The sequence below is a fragment of the Callospermophilus lateralis genome, chromosome 14, assembly GCF_048772815.1.
Source record: "Callospermophilus lateralis isolate mCalLat2 chromosome 14, mCalLat2.hap1, whole genome shotgun sequence".
NCBI classification, from domain to species: domain Eukaryota; kingdom Metazoa; phylum Chordata; class Mammalia; order Rodentia; family Sciuridae; genus Callospermophilus; species Callospermophilus lateralis.
In genome coordinates, this window is record NC_135318.1 from 71,357,770 (window position 1) to 71,378,072 (window position 20,303).

The window sequence follows — 20,303 nt, forward strand, 5'->3', positions numbered from 1 at the left end:
CCAGGGCTCCAGGATATTTGTCTGTAGCTATCACCTTCACTCCCTGGAACAGTCCTTTCTTCTCTTGTCTCATCAAGTCCTCGAAAACCCTAATACCCCAATAAACTCCCTTGCAAATGCCCTTTTATCTTTCAACACCTCCAAGAACACATAAAAAATGAACAGCCCCCACCTCTCCAGGGGAAAACCCGCTTAGTAGAGAATATAATGCAAAAGTCTGCCAAGCACTTTCCTGGAGTGTTTTAATCAGTTTTTTTGCTACTGTGACCAGAAGACCTGACAGGAACAATTTTAGAGGAGGGAAAGTTTATTTTGGGATTGATAGTTTCAGTAGTCTCAGCCCCCTATATGGCTGATTCCATTTCTCAGGGTCTGAGACGACACAGAACATCATGGTGGAAGAGTGTGGTAGAAGAAAGTGGCTCAGTACATCACACCAGGAAGGGGGGAGAGAGAGAGAGAGAGAGAGAGAGAGAGAGAGAGAGAGAGATATCCATTCAATAAAGACACAATATAAACCCCAAAGGCACACCCATAGTGACCCACCATCTCCAGCCACACCCTACCTGTTTACAGTTACCAGTTAATCCCTATCAGCAGGTGAATGCAATGATTAGGTTAAGGCTCTCCTAACTCAATCATTTCACTTCTAAACTTTCTTGCATTGTCTCACACATGAGCTTTTGGAGGGGGGCTAGGGGGGCACCTAATATCTAAGCCATAACATGGAGGCATCAGGTGTTGTTCCAGACATGCTCTCTGCTTACCTCTCACAATGCTTAATATCTAGTTTCTCTCCAATTTCCCCCCAAAGGGATCTGCTGCTGCTCTGCCAACTGTGAGGGTCAAAGAGGGTGAAATTGTGATATTCTAAATGAGCCCCTAGATCTATTATCCACCTTTCTCCACCTTTTCCACCCTTGTGTGTATCCCCCAGGAGACTGCTGCTCTGGGTAGGCATCATCTGCACTTGCGTACTCTCTGCCTTGCAGTGGAGTTCATCCAGTTCTACTAGCAGGATGAGAGGTGTGTGAGGTCAGGGCATTCCTTTTCCTCACTTCGTCTATGAGAGGCCTTGGCTTGGGCAGTGGTGGTTCCTCTATGCAGGAACTCAGCTCTGCCAGGGGCTTCACATAGCACTAGTCTTGGCAGCTTCAGAACTGGCTCCCACCCCTTGTCAATTCAGGTCTAAAGGTGGTAATGGCTTCTCAACCCAGGGTGTTTCAACTTTGAGCATGTCATGTGTTAGACATATACCAGGGACAACTCAGGATGCTAAAAACCAACAGGTCCCCCAAATAAAATCCACTGACGAGAACCAAAGTGAGAGAATAAGTCATAATGCCCAATTTAGGAATCAGTCCAGGAATAAAGTAGGAAAAACGGAACCAGAAAGTCAGAACCTACAGAAGACTAGACCAAATGAGTGAACCTGGTCATAAACAGGCAAAGGATCTTCACCTTCCAAAGGGATTGCCAGTGGGAAATCATGTTCATTTTCTTGCTAGCAGGTACAAGTTGCTTAAATAGGATAGAGTGGCTTCAAGGATGAGGGACACAATGAATCCTGTAAATCCCAGGTGAGATTTTGGTCTTTCCACTCAATATTAAAAGGCAAATGCCTCAGGGAAGGGTCTAAATCAAGCATTTTAACCCTGAAACTCGGGTTGTGAAGGTGATTATTTCTGGAAAAAAATCCATACATTCATCAGATTTGAAAGAAATCTGTCATCCAAAGTGGTAATGTTTTCCAGTTAGCTTTACAGTCCATCTTACTCTCAGCCTACTCTTTTTTCAGGGGAAGAAAATTAGCTCCCTTCATTATCTCAGCATTGATATTGATGTACCAGCAGGATGGTGCACTCCAACTCCATGGGGACAGAAGCTCCTGTCATATTCAATGGTCACATGTCAATGGTCTTGTCATATTCTCCTCTTCAATCTGTTTCTGAGTTGTATTTTTTTTAAAAAAATAAAACTAGAATCATAAGCCTAATGTTTTCAGAGTTCTGTGAGTCATCCTAGCATATTATTGAAACTAAGGGGATATGGAAAGCCTCAGATTTGTAGCCAAACAAGACAGAAATGTGAATGGACACAGGGACTTGCAACTGGCATCTGAGGTAGGGGCATCTTGTGAGACTGGGTCCCCTAACCTGTAATATTCCAAGTGGGTAGTATCAGAATCAAAGTGAACCTTAGGACAGCCAGTTGGTGTTGGAGAATTGGTGTTAGGATATGGACAGAGGTTGGGAGTTTGGGAAGCAGGACAAGAGAAGAATTCCATCTTGTTCTGACATCAGAATTCCTTGCTGGGGACACCTGTGATTAGGATTGTTTAGAGCATTGTTTATAGATTGTTAATGTGTTTTATCTTGAAGACCAGGACTTCCTAGAGAGCTGGGACATGTAGGAATAAGACACAAAAAGTGCTGAAGGCTCTGCAGAAGAAATCAAGAGTGATTTTCAGAGCTGGCAACAGCTGGAGTTGGAGCAGTGGGGAGAGGCAGAGCTAACTTAATGGCAGGGGAACTTGGGTGAGAAAGGGAAATTGGCAGCTCAGCCTGAGATGGGAGAAGCAGTGGGACAGGCCCTAAAGAAGAAAGGTTCCCTGGTTAAGAATTTCTCTGTAGCCTTGGCATAACCAAGGAAACGAGTAACTGATACTTGCTCCTGGCTTGAGCACACACTACGTCTTCTCTTGGCAGGTCTATCTATGACATGAGAAGTCTCTAGAATAGACTGCAGAGAATGCAAGGAGAAGAGGTTATGTTCTGTTTGGGGTGTTTGGACCCTAGGAGAAGGCAAAATGTGTGAGAAGTTCAAAGTAGTAAAACATCAGCATTATAACACCAGGCCAAGTGGCCAAGAGAGCTATGGACCACGGAAATCACTTCAAACGGCCTTGGACTTGAACCATGATGTGAAGTATCACAAAGCCATTGCATGTGATGATCACAGAACGGGGTGAAACCCAGATATCCACAAATCTGAGTATCTCTGAGAATGATGTGCCTCACCCTGTTCATTACTATTCCATTCCAGGGCAGGAATGAGAGGTCTGGAACAGAGGGCCCATTTCACTTCTGTGAAGAGAGACTTTATATACAACCAGAGATATGAAAAATTGTGCTGTATATGTGTAATAAGAATTGTAATGCATTCTACTGTCATTTATTTTTTTTAAAACAATCAATAAAAAATAAAGTCATTTCTTAAAAAAAAAAAGGAAGAAGAAGATTCAGTGGAGGAGTTCCAGCTTCCAGCAATGATGGAATAGTTTGATAGCTGAAGATAATAATCACTGTACCTGGACAAATTATTCCCTAAGAAAACCGTAACCTGAAAATACTGCATAGTGACCAAAGTTATGCAGAAGATACAATAGATTCCCTGAGAGAGAGGAACAACAAGGGAGAGATTACTGAGTTTGAAACTGTTGTCTAAGGGCCCTCCCCAATGTTTAGTAGATGATAAAAACTTTACAAAATAAACTAATATATGTATGTATGTATATATATATATATATATAAAACCATGTCCAATAGGAAATCTTGGAGGCCCCTAATCTACCAAAGAAATTGAATTTGCAATAACAACTGTCACAAAGTACATTTCAAACTAGTGAATTTTCCCATTTGATAAGGGACAACTATGAACATCCTTGTGCTACCATAATCTATCAATCTTTAAAACAGGTATGAAGATTATAAAAGAAACAAGATGTATCCTATTCATAGATGATATAAATTTTTATAGAAAAAAAGTCCTAAACAACTTATTTTTTAAAACTAATGAATGCATTCAGCAAAGTTTTAGAGTACACAGTTAGTGTACAAAAATCAATTTATATTTGTATATTTTTGCAACCCAAAACTGGAACACAAAAGACTCAATTGTTAAATGACAACTCTTCCCAAACTAAAATTCAGCTCAATCACAATCATAATCTTATAGGAATTGACAAGTTTATTTCAAAATTTATATGGCAATACAAAAGACCTAATAGAAAACAGTTTAGAAACAGACCCACAACTGATCTTTCTACATAAATGAAAGCAATTTATGGGCAATAAAAGGAATTTTTAACAAACATTGCAAGACCCACTTAATATCTTATCAATAAGGAAAGAAACCCAAAGAACACAACCTCATACCACTCACAAAAAATTAAATAAAAGGTGATAGGAGCTAAATGTATAGGCTCTTAAATAGCAAATAATAAAATTTTACAAGAAAGCAGAAAACTATCATCATGAACTTGGGATAGAAAAACATTATGTATAATAAGAAAGCTATAAACAAAAAAAATGATTTTTATTCTTTGTCAAATTGAAAACTTCAGTTCATCAAGACATAGTCAGGAAATAAGGGGGTAACCTGTAGAAATGTGAATATTCATAAAGTATATATCTAAGTCTCATGTCCAGAATACATAAAGAATTGTTACAACTCAGTGGTTAAAAACATAAAGTAATACAAATTGGGCCAAAGATTTGAAAAGACATTCTAGGGGAAGAAATACATTAGAAAGTGCTCTGCATCATTATTCTTCAAGGAAATACTAATTTAAAACGTGATGTCACTCAAACTCCTACTAGAATGGCTAAAAAAATCAAAAGATCATAAAACACCAGATGAAGAAAACCATACTTTTGTATCTTCCTGGGATAGAATGTGAAAAGGTACAACCAGTTTTTTAAAAAAGGTAATTCAATATATGCATGCCATTATATCCAGCAATTCAACTCCTAGGTATCTCACCAGGAAAAAAAAAAGAAAATTTATGTTCACAAACATAATGATTCAGAGCAGTTTTATTTATAAATAAAACCAAAAAGCTATAAATAACACAAAAGGCCAAGAACTGGATAATGGATAAAGAAAATGTGGCATATTCATACAATGGAATAATACTCAGCAACAAAAAGGAATGGATTACTTAGACAAGCAATGGCATGTATGTTTAAGAAATTATGCTGAGTAAAAGAAGCCAAACAACTTATGATTTCCTTTGAATAAATTTCTAGAATAGATGCAACTCACTTAAAGGTGAGTAAAAATATAGTAATGATCACCTATGGGGGGAAAGTGTTTGGGATAAGATGGAATTTTCTGAGATGACAGACATGTTCTATACCAGGAGAAAGACATGGTTGCATTGGTTATTCCATTTGTCAAATATGTAGAGCTGAGATTTATATATTTCAATGTATGTAAATTTTAATTCAACTAAGCAACTCTAATAACATCACCAAGGAAGTCAGACTGGAAATACAGATCATACAATAAAGGCAATGTGTTGAAAATTTCCAAAGCTAGATTATGAATGTATTAGACTTTTTTTTTTTTTTTTTGGTGGTATTGGGGACCAAACCCAGAGCCTCCCACATGCCAGGTAAGCATTTTACCATTGAGCTACATCCCTAACCCCAATTATACTCTTTATTTCATGTGTTTGAAAGTTTCCTTAACGAGGTTTTAAAACTGCACTGGAGTAATGAATTGTACTTTCACTTTTTGTTTGTAAAACTGAAATAGGAAAAACCAGAACTAAATACCCTGCCTGTTATTTGAGCTGCTGAAAGGAAGTGGTGATGATTGCAGGAGGAAAGAGGGGAGAGGTGGTCAGGAGGGGATGTCTCCACAAGATCCTGGGAGGGGGGAATGAGTGTAAGTAGGAAAATGAAAGAGAATGGAACAAATGAAGGCAGGGGTTGAAAGAAATGGAAAGGTCATGGGGCCACTAAGTTCCTTGATTTATCCAAAAGAAGCAGAGGAGTGAGGACAGAGAGGTTGTCTTGGGATGGATTTTTAGGGTATAGGGCAGGGTGTTGACTTTCCTAGTCAGGCCTGGAAAAACTCATGGCTGAGGTGGACCCTGAAAAAGATCACTCCTGTCAGGATTATTCAATGGACTGAATGTTTATACCACCCCACAACTCTGCGCCCGTCCCCCTCAATCCATTTGTTAAATTAGAGGTAATTAATTACAGGTAGGGTCTTAAGGACATAATTAAGTCATATGAATGGGATAAGTGAGCTTGGAGACCAGAAAGCTAGTGAGCTCTTTTCACTATCTAAGGACATGACAAGATGGCTTCTGTAAACCAAGGAGGGGCCTATTCCTGATATCTTGGACTTCCCAGACTCCAGAATTGTGAGAAATAGATGTCTGTTGCCTAAGCCATCCAATTTATAGTATTATGTTAGAGCCTCCCAAGTTAAGACAGGTCCACCTCTTCCTTATCTGAATTGTGTCCATCACAAAGCTACAGTTGAGTTAGACAAAAGAACATTTGTTTTATAGGGACCTTGAGTTCAAAGTGACACAGAAATGAAGCATCTTCCTCCCTGGCAGGCAGTGCCAGCCTAGGTTGTCCTTAGGACAGCAGGGGACATGGAGGAGAGAGAGGAGATAAAAACATAAGCCCACTATTCAATGAGCACACCCCACTTTATATATTTTACCCAGGTACCCTGTGGGATTGTCATTATCCTTGTTTCCAAGATGAAGAAACAGCTATAAGGAGGAGCCAGTTTAATCAATTCCAAAGTCAATGACTATGTATCCACAGAAGGACGGAATCTCTTGGGCTGTGAATCTACTCCTGACACCTGTTCTTTGTAACCTCTCTGGCAGCCTGGGTACCACAAGGTCATGTGAGTTCTCAGAATGGGTTTCCCCAAGACCCCACAAACCTCCTCTAACTCCTCCCAGTACACCTGATGTTTCTTCATCTCCTGAAAATGAGCTCTTCTTTCCCTGCCTTTGTACTGATGGTTGGTTCCCCTTACCCGTTGTTCATCTTCCCTTTTCCATTTCTGATGCCTTCACAGCCCTCAGATCCTCTCCCCGAGGAAGGCTCCCCAGTTAGTCTTTCCTCAAGTTTCTAAGGAAACTTAATACCTAAGTTCTTGTTTGTTTTCTTCAGAGCAATTATATAATGTGAGAATATTTTGTGTCTCTCCCTCTCCAGAACATATGTTCCTATGGACAGGCACCCTGTCTGTTTAGTGACAATTACCCATTGGAATTGCTTCTTGTCCCTTTTAAACACAAAGCAGGAAAGCTAACAGTTCGCCTGCTTTCTTGCAGTGAAATGTCCTAAACCATAAACAAAGAATAAAGCCTCTGGAAGGGGAAGGGGATGGCTTTCTGCAGAATCACAGAAAAGCATGGCATTAGTGAAGACACTTTGTTTCTCAACTAGGTAAAGTTTCCTAACTAGGCAAAAACTAAAACACAGATGATTATAGGTTTCTGCCTATAATCCTGAAGACAATCATGGTGACAGTAATGGTGGCCTTATTACATGCCTGGGACTTTATATACTTCTCTCTGAACTACCCTGCAAGATGGAGACCTACATATGCATATAAGAAAACTATAAATTCAAAAGAGACCTAAGGTCATTCTATTGATAGTTCGACAAACGTCATACTGAATATATTGCAATCTTATTCTCTCAAGTTTTAGTTACAATGTTCTCTACATGGCCCATTTAAACACACAAACATATATTATTGCATTTCTCCTACTGTCTCTCATCTCCTCCCTGGCCCGCGCCACAATGGAATAATAAAAAGTCTCCAAAATCATATTCAAATCAAATGGTAGATTTATTGGCCATCTCTGTTATACAATAGGTGAAAATATCTCAATTTAGGACATTCTAAACTTAACTTTGGCTTCCTGTTATGCTGAAAGACCAGGGCCAGGCACAAAGGCTGACAATCAGTGGACAACAGAAGTAAACTGCTGATGGTTCACAAGTCTACATGATTCATTCCACAGTTTTAGGATCTTTTTGTTTTTGTTCCTTTCATAGCATCTTCCTCTTTTCAAATTCCTTCAGAAACAGAAGAAAAGGAGGAGAGAGGGGAGATAAAAATATAAAAGATCCAAATTACATTCATAGTCACAATGATTCTCAAACCTATTATCTTTAAGATCCTTTGAAGAACCAAATTAGAAGAATTAAAATATACCAGAAAAGAGGGTGCTTAATACAAAATAACAGCTTTCAAATCAGTCTATGTCAGCTTAAATCTAATTAAGCTATATGCAGAGCTTCAACTTTATGTCTCTCAACTCAGAAGTTAGAGAGAGGCTATAAATAATACTTATTTTTTCACTGGAGTGTTATTATTAGGAGGGGACAAACTTTGTTGTGTTTATCCAAACCACAACAGGCCTTTTACTAAGGCTATGGAAACAGATTTGCTTACTTTCTCACAGAAGAAAATTAAGTAAAGATTCAGTTAGAATTGGAACAAACTGTCAAAAAACATTAGAAACACTTAAAACAGAAGAATACCTTAAAAGAAGACTTTGTTTAAGGAAACAATACTGAAAATTACATTTTTCTAGATTGTAACAAATAGAACCAGATAAAATGTATAGATGCCTGCTGCCACTTACTGGAGCAAAATGGTAACACACATCTCCAATGTGAATTTAAACATTTATTTTTCTCCTTTTCCTCCACTTTCAAAAAGAATTCTTCCTACACTTTATTAATCACCCAGACTGATTTCAAACATTATGGCACACAGTGTTATATTCCAAACGATAGGATATGAAAAAATTCAATACACAAGTAGTTCAGAAAATTATCTCTAAGACAAGAGCAAAGAAGATTACATATAGTCAGGATTTTTAAACTCTATCTGAATATTGTTTCTTTCTGGGAAAACAATTTTTCTTGTTTTCACCATGCTTGAAAAATAGGGTTTTTGTTTTTTTGTCAAAGCTATAGTCCTGACAAAAACAGAGGTAGAGAAGCCTTAAATGATCACTCAAAGAAACAAGCTAATAATCACTATAGAGATTATGGAAAACAAAAGATCATTTATAATATTTTAATCATAATATGGTATTAAAAAGGAAAAGCAAAGAAAATGGTTTAAAAGTTATTTCTCCAACCTATAAGTGACATGGCATCACAGAACATCAAGGCCAGAAATGAGAACCTGAGTCTCCCCACTCTCCTCTTTAGACTTCCCTCCACCCCAACTCCCTCTTTATAGTTTTAGTTTCTTGTTACTCAGCCTTCAGCCCCTCTCCTTGGAAACAGAAACAATAAAACAATATGGGGTCAGGTGACTATAACCTAAAGGCTTCTTTTCCTTCAGGGGAAAAGAAGAAGAAACATAAGGCAGTTTTCTACACACACTCTCTCCATTCCCAAAATCATGGGAATGAAGAAATCATGGCATTCATGGCCTCCAAAATGTCATTTTTGCATGTCATATCTTATTGTTTATAGAACAGCATATCCCAATATTTAAAGAAGACCAATTTTTAAATGAGAAAGTTTCTTACTTAGGGGATAAGAACATTAATAGAGTGCAATCAGAATGAAATAAAAAATTAAGACCCAGAAGAAAAGACCATGATTTCCAGGCATCCAGTGTCGTCCCACACTGAGAAGTCCCATAACTTCAGAGCACTTGGGCCATTATCAGTACTCACCTTGTAAATGGTGGTGCCCAGTTGTGCAGGAGACATGCTGACTACAACTCCTGCACTCTGAAGGGCAGCAATCTTCTCTTTAGCTCCACCTTTTCCTCCAGCAATAATTGCTCCTGCGTGACCCATTCTCCTGCCCGGGGGAGCAGTTAAACCAGCAATGAAGGACACTACAGGCTTGGCATTTGGACCCTGCAGAGAAAGCGATAACGGTAAACAATCTAATGAAGAAGTTAATCAAAATCATGACTGTTGGCAAATGGTAAAAGCCCCTCATTCATTCTAAAAAAAAAACCCCATACAAATACTGAACTATAATTGAAACCACTATATGCTTCTTAAAGATGACTCAACTTTCCAAACAAACTCAGGAAAATAATCCTGATCAAATTTTTATATCTGTTGAATATTAACAGCTTCGCTGGCACAAGCTGGTTTTTAAAAAATTATTATTTTTAGTTGTCTATGGACCTTTATTTTATGTGTGGTGCTGAGAATCAAACCTAGTGCCTCACACATGCTAGGCAAGTGCTCTACCACTGAGCTACAACCCCAGCCCCACAAGCTGTTTTACAAATATATATATATGAATCTTACATTTGAAAAACACAAGAACATACCTGAAAATTTGTTATATGACTTATAACAATAATGATCTAAGACCCAAGATTGGTTTGCCTTATTTTAATGGAATTTTATGTCTCAATTCCTTTTTAGTTAATGCTTAAAAAATGTGTAAAAAAAAGGGGGGGGGATACACTGTTAAGACCTAGGACTCAAGATTCAATTTCATATTGACTAAAGTGGATTGCCCTTGGATAAGACACATCACTTCTCCAGACCTCTGCTGCTTCATCCAGAAATAAAATGGCCGAACTAGATTGGTGGCCAACAGCCCTTTCCACTCAAATTCTATAGTGTCTAAGAAGATTAGGATTGCTTTTATTCAACAAAAATTCATTTTAATGTGCCACCTCTGTACATATATCACTGTACTAGATTGAGGTTTAAAAAATGCATGAAAACTTAAGAATTTCTGGGCTTTGAACTTACAATATAATTAAAGAAATGATATTAAATAGGTTTTCATATTCATCAGCCAAGAAATGACATACAGCAATGTATGAATATATGGTTAAATTTTACATCGAATGATGCCATATAATAATACTTACTATCTTAGAAATTAACACTCAAAACTTATAAGTATATTTCAATTCATCTGAAAAGATAACTTTTTAGAATGGTATTAAAAACATTCTTGTGAGAAGAGTGGCATTTAACAAGAATTTTGGAACTCCTGTTTAATAAATGACAAATGATACTGCTTTTGCATTCAATCTGTTATAAACGTTATTTTAGTTGAATTATTTTAGATGAAAATCTGGACTCACCCAGATATGCAGCTGAAAATGGAAGAAATATTTTAATTGCTTTACAGATAATGGTGGATATTCTTCTTTGATATTACACACTTCTATTAAAATGGCAATTTTTTAAAGGTTAGATGCGATGTTAGAATCTGACACCATAGTAATGAACTTTTTGTCCTTTGTTATTTTGAAATCTATTAGTCTGTCTTGTATTTTGAATAACTCTTCTACTCACACAATTTTATAGCATGCATTAAAAACTGCATGAAAATGTAAGAATTTCTGGGCTTTGAACTTACAATATAATTAAAGAAATGATATTACATATTCATCAGGTGGAAAAATATCCTAAATGCTGACATACTTCATTATTCAGTTTCAACAAATCACAGCCATCGTATCACTACCAATCTCACTGGAAAAGCCTTTTCAGTAAAGGGAAGTTACTAAACTTCCTGATGATGGCAGGTAGAAGTTTTCCAAAATTTTAATATTCATTTGAAAATTCAAATTTTATCAGTACCCATAAATACTATCAGTTGTTTGATAGTATGGTAAGTTTGCTTTGTTTATTTTTGAGAAAACTTCTGCCAAATAACCAAGTCTGAATAATTAGTTTGTTTGCTGGTCATCTTTTCAAGTAAAATTGGTGTTCCTTAAAGCAGTTTGTTTAGTTCACAGCTCAACTGCAAGAAAACTTCTTTCCTATCTCGTCACAAAATACTGATGAGGACCAAGATTTAATAAAACCAGTAATTTTTATTGCTTCATCAAAAACTTCTTTTAATTAAAACTTTTTTATTTATTAATTTATTTTTAGGAAAATGTATCAAATGAAACAAAACAAGTACGTTTAGCTTTTTTTTTGCTAAATTCTAAGCTACTCCACAGATGCAGAGTTAGGGAGATCAAAGATGGTGGATTAGAGGAAGCCCATATAATCCAGTCACTCTGTCTTGAGATTTATGCAGTGGAAGTACTACTTCTCAGGAAGGTGGATGATGAAGAAACTCACTGAAATTCAATAATGGATAGAGAAGCATAAAGACCCAGAAATGCAAGTGCTACAAAAAGAAAACCAGAAAGAGTACATTGGAGTGAACCCAATGGCAGCAGTGGTGCCAGTTCACTGCAAAGAAATGCAACACAAACAGGGAGAGAAAGACACAGCAGACAAATCTGCCAAGGGAAAACGTGTAGAAGAAAAACCAGTTTGAACTTAGGTGAATCAGAGGCTGCACAGCAAGCTGGTATTTAAAAAGTGCTCCCTGTTTTTCAACTGGCAAGTAGAGAACTGAGACAGGGAGTCATCTTAAAGAAGCCACACTGCAGCTTGCTGCTATGGGAGCCCAGAAGATCATAGCAAATACTGTCATACTGTCATGCAATTTCATACTGCATAGCCTAGGGTGTGCCTAGCAGAGTGTGACTGAAACAGGCAGAATGCCTTATGCCTAGGAAAAATCAGGTTAGGAATATGAGGGGGCTTGTTTTCCCTTTGAGTCTGGCAGCTCACAGGAAAAGCTGAGAGGATCCTGAAAGTAAACAGGTGGGTGTGACTATAATTGGGAACTGAGCTTGGGAAGGCCACATACATGGGTAGTGAAATGTGTGAAACCTGTGCAAGGTTGGTCATCCTACTCCCCAATTCTCAGAAGGCCTGAGATCCAGATGTTCACATCTTCTCAGAGCTAGAGTGTGTTGACCTAACATCTCTGGAGCAGATATCACCTGACAAAGTTCTGAAGTTTCAATCAAAGCTTAATCCCAGGCACTGAAACTTTCTATTTAGAACTTTGCATCATATTTCTTATACTTCTGTGTTGGATTTTATGCATCTGTTGAGATGGATTTCTCTTCCAATAATAAATGCTGGAAAGGTTATAGAGAAAAAGAAACACTTTTACACTGTTGTTGGGATTGCAGATTCGTACAACCACTGTGGAAATTAATATAAAGTTTCCTCAAAAGACTAGGAATGGAAACCGTAAGACCCAGCTATATCACTCCTCCATATTTATTCTAAAGAATTAAAGTAATCATACTACAGTGACACATGCATACCCATGTTTATAGCAGCACAGTTCACAATAGCTGAACTACAGAACCAGCTTAGGTGTCCATCAATAGATGAATGGATAAAGAAACTGTGGTAATGTACACAATGGAGTTTTATTCAGTCACAAAGAAAGATTAAATTTTTCCATTTGTAGGAAAATGGATGGAATCTGAAAACATTATATTAAGCAAATAAAGTCAAACTCATAAGGTCAAGCGTTGTGTTTTCTCTCATATGTGAAAGCTAGAGAAGAAAAAGGAAAACAAAAGAATGTGTGTGGAGAGTGATTTATGAAAATGAAAGGGAGACAGGTAAAGGAAAGGGACCAGGGGGAGGGAGAAGGGGAGAGAAAGGGGAAATAGTGGGGCATGATATTAAGCAAATTACATTGTTATATTGTGCTCTTGTATGAATATGTAACAACAAATCCCATCATTAATACAACTATAATGGATCAATAAAATAATATGGGAATAAATATATCAGCTCTATTAAAAAAAAAAAAAAAAAAAGCTGCATCAGCCCCAACCTGGGAGTATATCAATCTATAAGTACCAAACTTCAATTGACAGTACTTCCCTTCTGTACTACCTTATACTGGTGAGAAAGGGAAGCTGAGAGCTGTTTTAGATGCTTGAGTTCTAGGACACTCTAGCTGGCAGCTTGGTAAGCAATATTAAAAGAGGTTAATAACCCTCAACACTTGTTCTCTCTAAGGGATATGTAGTCACCACAGTACAAAAAGAAATACAAAGAAGGGCAGTCTGGCATAGGCAGTGAACATTCATCCTGATTGACAGTTTTGATCACTTCAGTGGAGAAAATTCTGTCAGTTCTTTTTTTTTTTCCTTTTCTCCTTCTTCCTCTTCCTTTTTTTTTCTTGTTCTTGCTGTGTTGTTTTGTTTGTGAATATACACATAATTGTCTTCTATTTTTTTTTTCACTTTTTTCCTCTCTTCTTTATGATTTGTATTTTGCTTTGTCTTTTGAGGATTAGAAATTTTTGTTTGTTTGGGTTTAATTTTGTTTTTCTCATTACTCTTTCTCTAACAGCAAACTCTCTTGTTCTTTCTCTATTCTATTTCTTTCACTTATTTTTTCTTCTTCTTTATAAGTATCACTTGCTACCTCTCTTCTGCTTCATCTCTATTCACATTTTAAATATTCTGAATTTTCTTTTTTCTTCCCTATGTCATTTTTTTGAATTGTAATTTTGTCAACTTTTATAATTTGTATAATTCCTTCCCTTACCATTCATGTTATTACAGTTATTATTATGTGGATAGTGTTGTTGACACCTACTGCTAACTTTAAGGTTAGATCTTACTCATGGCTATTTATTATTGTTGATGTTGTTAACTGCTGACCTCACTATTCCTCTTTTTGTGGTAATTTGTTTTGTAGATATCATACTAGGCACTGTGGGTGTATTTTAGTGCTGTGAATTGCTGTTGTTTGTTTCTCATTTTTAAAAGAGGTGCTGGTAATCTACTGGGATGCTACAAATTCCTAGTGTGGAGGCACTGCTCTGAACTACACCCACAACCCAGCTGAGACACAGTGCACTTTGCCCACATACAAACTAATCCTGCTCAAGCTTCAATAATACTTTAATGTGTAGAATAGGGGAGAGAAAAACCTCAAATCAATGACTAGCCCCTCAGAGAAAATGGCCTAGGGGACTCTTAAAATCCACTCATGGATACCCACTCCTATAGCAAAAACACAGGTGGCTCAGAGGAATCCATAGTGTTGAAGCAGTTCTCCAAGAGTAAATTAAATCAGCAGGTCTGCAATGGCTAATTAGAAGCATCGAAGGTTGAAATTAACGCTTGGAATACTCTAGGCCTATGTGTTAAAGCTAAGATATACAGACAGCACAGAACTTATTACAAAAGAGACAACTGCTCATAAAAGGAACTCCTTGTGAAAGAGGAAGAGGAATCCCATCTCACACAAAGAAACAGGAAAACAAGTCTCCTGCCCAAATTTATAATCCCCTAACAAAGGAACACAGACATTGAAGAGAATGAAATTCCAGAGAAAACGAATTATTAAAACAACTAATGAGCTAAAAGAAGATCTTAGAGATGATCATCTCTTCAGTGACCCTGATGTGCTTTTTACATATGTCTATTATTATATTCAATACAGTGGCTGTGACATACTTCCAATGTATTCTCATATTAAACAATAAATTCCCTGAAGACAGGAACACTGTTCTCACTCATTTCTGTATGTCCAGCAACTACTGTGGTACCTGTGGAATAGAATTAAAAGGACTCCACAAGTCATTTACTCATCTGCTGGTGATCTCTGCATAGAAATATGAGAATCTTATATCTGAGTGATAATAATTTCCACTTGATCCCTCCCTGACAGCCCCCCAAAAGTGGGGATATGAATAGGAAAGTGTTGGGTTAAATATTAATCTGTGCTTAGGAAAGCTTGCAATAATATAAAGTTCTAAAGAATGTAATAAAGAAGGAAATGGAGAGTGGAAGCTGGCTACTTCTCTTGTTTCCAATCTTTAGGTGAGGATCAAAGCAGAGGGACTTTGTTGTAAAGTAAAAGAATGTACTCATTAATATCTGAAGAAATCTACTTGAGCAGTGGGTATGCAACCTATTCTATACATTCCCCCTGCTTGTAGGTGTGATGAGGCCCTCCATTGTATCCTGGCCTACCACCATTGAGTGAGCAATAAAATATCCAAATCCTCTCCATTGAATCCTCCAAGTTCTTTCTTTTGAATTAGTTAACAGTATGCTTGGGACATTTGCAGCCCTGGGGTTGCAAACTACCCTTGTCTGCTGATGACATGATCTTGTATCTAGAAGATCTAAAAAAACCTCCACCAAAAGACTCTTAGATCTGATAAATTCAGCAAAGTAGAATAAAATCAACATACAAAAATCAATAGTTTCTCCCACACTCTCATAACAAATCTGCTGAGAAAATAATTAGGAAAAATAATTTTATTCTCAATAGCCTCAAAAAAAAAATCTAAGGAGGTGAAAGAACTTTACAATGAAAATTATAAAACTCAGAAGAGAAAATTGAAGACTTTAGAAGATGGAAAGACCCCAATGATTCTGGATACACAGAATAAACATTGTCAAAATGGCTATAATACTAAAAGCAATCTACAGATTTAATGTTAACTCCATTAAAATATCAATGACATTCTTTGCAGACCTAGAAAAAAGTCCTAAAATTCATATGAAAGAATCAAAGACCTAGAATAGTCAAAGCAAACCTGAGCAAAAAGAGCAATCCTGGAGAAATTACATTACCTGATCTCAAATACTACTACAGAAAAAAAACAAATTATTCTACAAAGCTATAACAACAAAAACAACACAGTATTGGCATAAGAACAGACATGAAGACCAATAGAATAGAAGACACAGAGACAAATTCCACATAAATACATAGAACCTTGACAAAGGTACCAAAAACATGTGTTGGAGAAAAGATAGCCTTTTAACAAATGGTGCTGAGAAAACTGGATATCCATATGTAGAAGAATAAAACTAGGTAGCTATCTCTCACCCAAAGTTTATCAAAGACCTAGAAATTAGATCAGAAATACTGCAAGAGCTAGAAGAAAACCTAGGATCAATACTTCAATATATTGGCACAGACACCAACTTCCTTAATAAGATTCCTCAATCCTAAGGAACCAAAACAAGAATCAAAAAGTGGAATGGAATCCAATTAAAAACACAGCAGGAAATGACAATGCAAAGAGAAAGCTTGCAGCATGGGAGAAAACCTTTGCCAGCTATTCTTCCCTTATATATTCAGAATTTATAAAGAACTCAAAAAACTTAACTCCCCCCAAAATTAATAATCCAATAAATAAATGGACAAATGAACTAAACAGACATTTCTCAAAAGAAGAAATACAAATGGCCAACAAATTTATATATATAAAAAAAAAGTTTAACATTCCTAGCAATCAAGGAAATGCAAACCAAAACTATGTTGAGATCCATCTCACTCCCACTAGAATGACAATCATTAAGAATATCTGCTGGTGAGGATGTGAGGGAAAAGGTATATTTATAAACTGTTGATGTGACTGCAAACTAGTATAACTACTTTGGAAAGCAATATGGAGATTTCTAAAAAGAATAGGAATGGAACCATCATATGACCCAGCTATCCCATTCCTTGGTATTTATCCAAAAGAACTAAAATCAGTATTCTATAGTGATACAAGCATATCAGTATTTATAGAAACACAATTCACAAGAGCCATGTTATGGAACCAGCCTAGGTGCCTGTCAATAAATTAACAGATAAAGAAATTGTGGTATACATATACAATGGATATAAAGAAGAATAAAATTATGTGATTTTCTGGTAAATGGATGGAATTGGAAAATATCATATTGAATATAATAAGTCAGACCCAGAGAGTTAAAGGTCTAACCATTTCATATGCAGAAATCAGAAGCCAAATGGATTGGGGGGATAGATAAAGAAAGCAGGGATCTCATAAAAACAGAAGGGAGACCAATAGAGTAGAGGAAGGAGATCTAGAGGAGGGCATGAGGAAAAACTGGGAAACAAAATCTACCAAATTATGCTATATACATGTACAAATATGCCATAATTAATCCTGCTTATATATAAAATGATAATTTACTAATTAACATAATGATAGTAATAGAAGACAGTTCAGTAGAATAGAAAAAGGGGATGCAAAGGGAGGAGAGAAGGGAAGAGGGGAGAGAAAGGAAAGGTACTAAAGAAGGAGAGTGAGCAAATTATGTTAATGTGCTCATATGAATATGGCATAATGAATTCCATTATTATGTATAATTATAATACACTAAAATCTGTTTTAAAAATTTTTATTCTAATTTGCTATATGTGACAGAATATATTACAATTCATATCACACATACAGAGCACAATTTTTCATATCTCTGGTTGTACACAAAGTATACTCACACCATTCGTATCTTCATACATGTACTTAGGGTAATGATGTCATTCTCATTCCACCATCTTTTCTACCCCCATGCTCCTTCCCTTCCCCTCCCACCCCTTTGCCCTATCTAGAGTTCGACTAATCTTCCCATACTCCTCCTCCCAACCCCACTATGAATCAGCCTCCTTATAACAGAGAAAACATTCAGCATTTGTTTTTTGGGGATTGGCTAACTTCACTTAGCATTATATTCTCCAACTCCATCCATTTACCTGCAAATGCCATGATTTTATTCTCTTTTATTGCTGAGTAATATTCCATTATGAATATATAGATCACATTTTTCTTTATCCATTCATCTACTGAAGGCCATTTAGGTTGGTTCCACAGTTCAGCTATTGTGAATTGTGCTGCTATAAACAATGATATGACTGTGTCCCTGTAGCTGTTTTTAAGTTCTTTGGGGATAGATTGAGGGACAAAAGAGGAAAAAAAAAAATGGCTAGGCATGGTGGCCCACACCTATAATCCCAGCAATTGGGAGGATAAACAAGGAAGACTACAGTTCAAAACCAGCCTCAGCAACTTATCAAGACCCTGTCTCAAAATAAGAAATATAAAGAGCTGTGGATGTAAAGCACCCCTGGGTTCAATCCAGTACCAAAACATTTAAAAAAATTAAAAATTGAAAAAAATATAGACAGAAAAGAGTCAAAGAAGAACAAGTAAGATAAGACGCAGACCCAAACCAGAACAGAGGAAATAACTATAGATGGAATTCTAACTCTAGACATACCACTAATACACAGCTTAGCCACTGGTAGAAATGGGAGTAAAGAGAAATAAAAGATGGTTCTGAGGTTTCTGCCATGGAAATTGTATAAAATACAAGGTTAATTATGCAAGATAATCATTCACATCTAATGAACAGACACATAAAATAGATCCAGGGGAGGAAAACTAGGAGAAAAACAAGAGGACTTAATGGACAGGATGAAGAATGAATGGAAGCCACTGGAGACTTCTGCAAAAAACTGTCAGAAGAGGAAGGAGATTAAGTAACAGTAAACAGCCAATAAAAGGGCATATTATGTACCTGGCACTACTTTGCTATATGTTATTGAGTCATTTTAACTTCACAACCCTTAAAAAAATTCTAGAAGGCTTGTACTAATGCATGAAAACTAAGACAGCAAGGTTAAGAAACATTCTCAAGATCACATCACTTCTATGACAGAAGCCAGATCTCTGGGGATTAGGTAGAGAATAACAAGTTAGGAAAAAGATCCAGAAATGTGTGGAAGGTTGAGTCGTATCTTATATTTCAATTAGGGCTTAAAACCATGACAAAAGAAAATCAAGTATACTTCAAAATAGCCCTTGAAAATTCCTTAAATAAATGTGCACTGTTTTTTGTATATGGGCCTGTAGGTGACAATATTGGCTCCTTTAACAATCTAGTATTCATTTTTTCCCTATGACATTTAACTTATTCACTCCTTAATTTTTTTCACAAGCATTAAGAAAAAATTATATCCAGTCTCTTGTCTAGTCTTCTGAAAATGCTTTTTCACTCACTCACTCATCAGTACCAGAGAAACTCTCAAAATCATTTGCATGTTTTCCCACAGCTCTGAGACACAACAATGTCCAGAGTACAGTTAGTGAGTGGGGAATGTGGGAAGGGAACTGCGTCAGTCATAACTAAGCCTCTTCCCAACCACTCACTTCACCCTAGGAAAGGAGCTTAATTATAATTCTTTCCTTCAGTTAAATGAAATTATAATACAACTCCAAATTTACCCCTTCACACATTTAATTCTAAGACAGAGGTTTTTTTAAGGAAAGGCTTCAGAGGACATGGATAGAAAAAGCTTTTCTACATGATCTTTTAAGGAAAGTGCCATTCTACAAGAAAAGATTGAAACTAGGAGGAGGCAAGATCTTACCAACCACAATGTGAGAGGTGATACCTGGGAAGGAGGATTCAGAGTAGGGAAACAAATCAGGCACTGTGGGAAAAGAAAGCGAATCAACCCAGAAAGAGGAGTCCAGTAGAGAAAGCCCTACTCAGAAAAATTGTTATCTTTCATGTTTTCTTGAAAAACTCATCTTTGAAAAAATAAAACTAATTCCTAAAACAAAATTCTGATATTATTCAGAGCAAAGAGCTATATTCTTAAAAATTTAAACTTACTGAATTATTTTGCTTCAAAAACTCTGCAGCATTTTCTTCTGCATCACCACCAATTTCACCAATCAATATTATGCCTTCTGTGGTTGAATCATTCAGAAAGATTTCAAGGCAGTCAATAAAATTAGTTCCATTAAAGGGATCACCTCCGATACCTGGGACAATCAAAGAATATCAACATCAATTGAAAATTTAAGGATAAATTATGAAATTCAGGTAAAGAATATTGTTTCAACTGATTTTCTTTCTCTTGGATC

At 36.6% G+C, this 20,303-nt stretch overlaps 1 protein-coding gene across 1 annotated transcript in view; it reads right to left on the reverse strand.

Annotated features, from left to right (window-relative positions):
- Positions 1-7,604: 7,604 nt before the first annotated feature.
- The window catches only part of Suclg1 (succinate-CoA ligase GDP/ADP-forming subunit alpha), a 34,660-nt gene continuing 21,961 nt past the window's right edge, over positions 7,605-20,303 (reverse strand). Inside the window, exons 7-9 of the mRNA XM_076833984.1 lie at positions 20,050-20,201; positions 9,479-9,667; positions 7,605-7,853 (exon numbers count right to left, since the gene is read on the reverse strand). Coding sequence (XP_076690099.1) covers positions 7,827-7,853; positions 9,479-9,667; positions 20,050-20,201 — 368 coding nt within the window. The 3' untranslated portion in view covers positions 7,605-7,826. The remainder of the gene's footprint in view (positions 7,854-9,478; positions 9,668-20,049; positions 20,202-20,303) is intronic.